Genomic DNA, 2,311 nt, shown 5'->3' on the forward strand with positions numbered 1-2,311 from the left:
TATTTTTTTTTTTTTTTTTTAAAGCTTTATGTAACTTATTTCAAACTAGCCTTACAAACTGTTTAGGCTTATAATCCGTAAAACATTGATTTAAATGTATTGTTTATGCAAGCTCCCTTAAGTAGTGTTGACCAAAGGTCCTTAAATGCAACTGTGTAATAATTTTGTGACTAATTGAGATGTCTTAAAAATAATACATTTAATTTTTTAAAAATTCTTCTCAGAGGCAAAAAGACGCAGAGCAGCGCCGTCTGCAGGAGGTGGGACGGCGATATTGGGTCCACCCCATCAATGTTCGGAGGGAGACCCGGGGCCACATTGGTTGCCTGTATGATGATTTGCGACGGTATGTCGATTTGAATACATCAAAGTCGTCAAATCTTTGAATGTAATATTGCAAATGTAAAGGTTACTGTCCACAAATGTTTACCCCAAAGTCCATAATTTTATTATGTTTTTTGTTTATCCTTACAACGTTTGATGTTAATTTCAACATTTGTAAACCGTATGACATCTTCCTATGATGTGTGTTTGTGTGTAATATTAGTGATCAATATTTTTCTTAATTTGTTGCAGACATCCTGACAAGTTCCAGGACTTCGTGCGCCTGCCTATGGAGGCCTTTGATAATTTACTTTCCATTTTGACCCCACATCTCCAGAGACAGGACACCTACATGCGGAAATCCATCCCTCCTGTGGGACGTCTGCTCATAACGTTAAGGTGAAGATGCTTTATTTTAATGCGAACTATTTGTTCATGTAATTGTAGTGAAATCTAATATAGTGTTAAAATATGTAATAATTTAATATGTAGCTGAATGTGAAATAGAATCATAAAATACTATTTTTCATTTTTTCACAGATTCTTGGCGACAGGGGAGAGTTATGTCTCGTTGCACCTCCAATTCAGGGTTGGTACGTCCACCATCTCTGGAATTGTGAGGTGCACGTGCGCCCTGATCTGGGAGCATTTGCAGCCCATCGTGATGCCCAGTCCGACCCGGGAGATTTGGTTGCAGTCAGCAGCAGGCTTTCAGTCTGTGGCCAATTTCCCCAACTGTATAGGGGCGGTTGATGGTAAGCACATACGTGTGAAGCAACCACCGCGATCAGGATCACAGTATTTCAATTATAAGAAATTTTTTTCTGTGGTCCTGATCGCGGTTGTTGATTCCACGTATCGTTTCCTTGCCATCGACGTCGGCTCCTATGGCAGTACTGGGGACTCCCGGGCGCTACTGAGATCAGAGTTTGGGCGGCGCATACTCTTAGATCACGTGACTCTACCTCCTCCCACTCCTCTTCCGGGTACCACGCATCCCGCTCCATTCGTCATGGTAGGGGATCAAGCCTTCCCTTTACTCAACAACCTGCTGCGCCCTTACCCACGGAGAGGGCTGGATGAACGGGGGAGACTATTTAACCGGAGGCTGAGCCGGGCACGTAACTTCGTGGAGTGCGCCTTCGGGATCATGACTAGTCAGTGGAGAGTGTTTACCACTGCCCTGCAGTTGAAATTGGCCACAGTTGACATGGTCATTAAAGCTGCCTGTGTTCTCCACAACTACCTTCGGGACTATGCTCCCACCCCGGAGGTGAACGTGGAGACACTGCCAGCTTTTAGTGCCCCTATCAACTATGGCCAAGGGAGACAACTCAACCGCGGGATAGTGGTCAGGAACCTCTTTGCTGACTACTTCATGACTCCTGAAGGCGCCGTGCCCGTGCCCCTTTCACAGCCTCCCTTATGAGCCACGGCAACAGGACTGATGTTTTCCCGCATGTATGTCACCTGTCTCTGGGATGTGTGTTTTATTATTTTCTTTTGTTGTTTGAACCCGATGTATTGGTTGATATTTAATTTTCATTCTCTTTTTACTAAAACAAAAAATATATTTCTTATTCGACTAAACAATGTGTCTGCCTTTTCAATGTATGTAAAACATGTTGTGTGTTCCCACATAGTAGTGTTCGAAAATACACATTACCTCACTCGATATACTACTGGCCAGTAATTATCGAGCATGGTCACATCATGCTAATGTTAATTGTATAGTCCTTTGAACCTAGTGTGCTGAAAGATTGATGTGATCAAAACATGTGCATTTCCTATGGAGTGACCAGCAGGGTGCGCACTATATGTCTAACTTTCTAGTGTGGGATATGTAACAGGATCTGATATCTTCTAGTGCCACAGTCCATCTCACTTCTTAACAATCACTATTAACACACCACATATATCCCTCCACACATCACCCAGGTGCGCCAGCTGGATGTGGTCTACTTAGGTTGCGGTTCAAAAATATTAT

General features: G+C 43.1%; 1 protein-coding gene across 1 annotated transcript; it reads left to right on the plus strand.

Annotated features, from left to right (window-relative positions):
* Positions 1-208: 208 nt before the first annotated feature.
* LOC138787464 (uncharacterized) lies at positions 209-1,756 on the plus strand. The gene is made up of 3 exons (XM_069964770.1): positions 209-346; positions 577-723; positions 865-1,756. The coding sequence occupies exons 2-3, from the start codon at positions 614-616 to the stop codon at positions 1,751-1,753; spliced, it is 999 nt and encodes a 332-aa protein (XP_069820871.1). The 5' UTR covers positions 209-346; positions 577-613; the 3' UTR covers positions 1,754-1,756.
* Positions 1,757-2,311: the final 555 nt, after the last annotated feature.

Source organism: Dendropsophus ebraccatus, chromosome 3 (assembly GCF_027789765.1).
Source record: "Dendropsophus ebraccatus isolate aDenEbr1 chromosome 3, aDenEbr1.pat, whole genome shotgun sequence".
Classification (NCBI taxonomy): domain Eukaryota; kingdom Metazoa; phylum Chordata; class Amphibia; order Anura; family Hylidae; genus Dendropsophus; species Dendropsophus ebraccatus.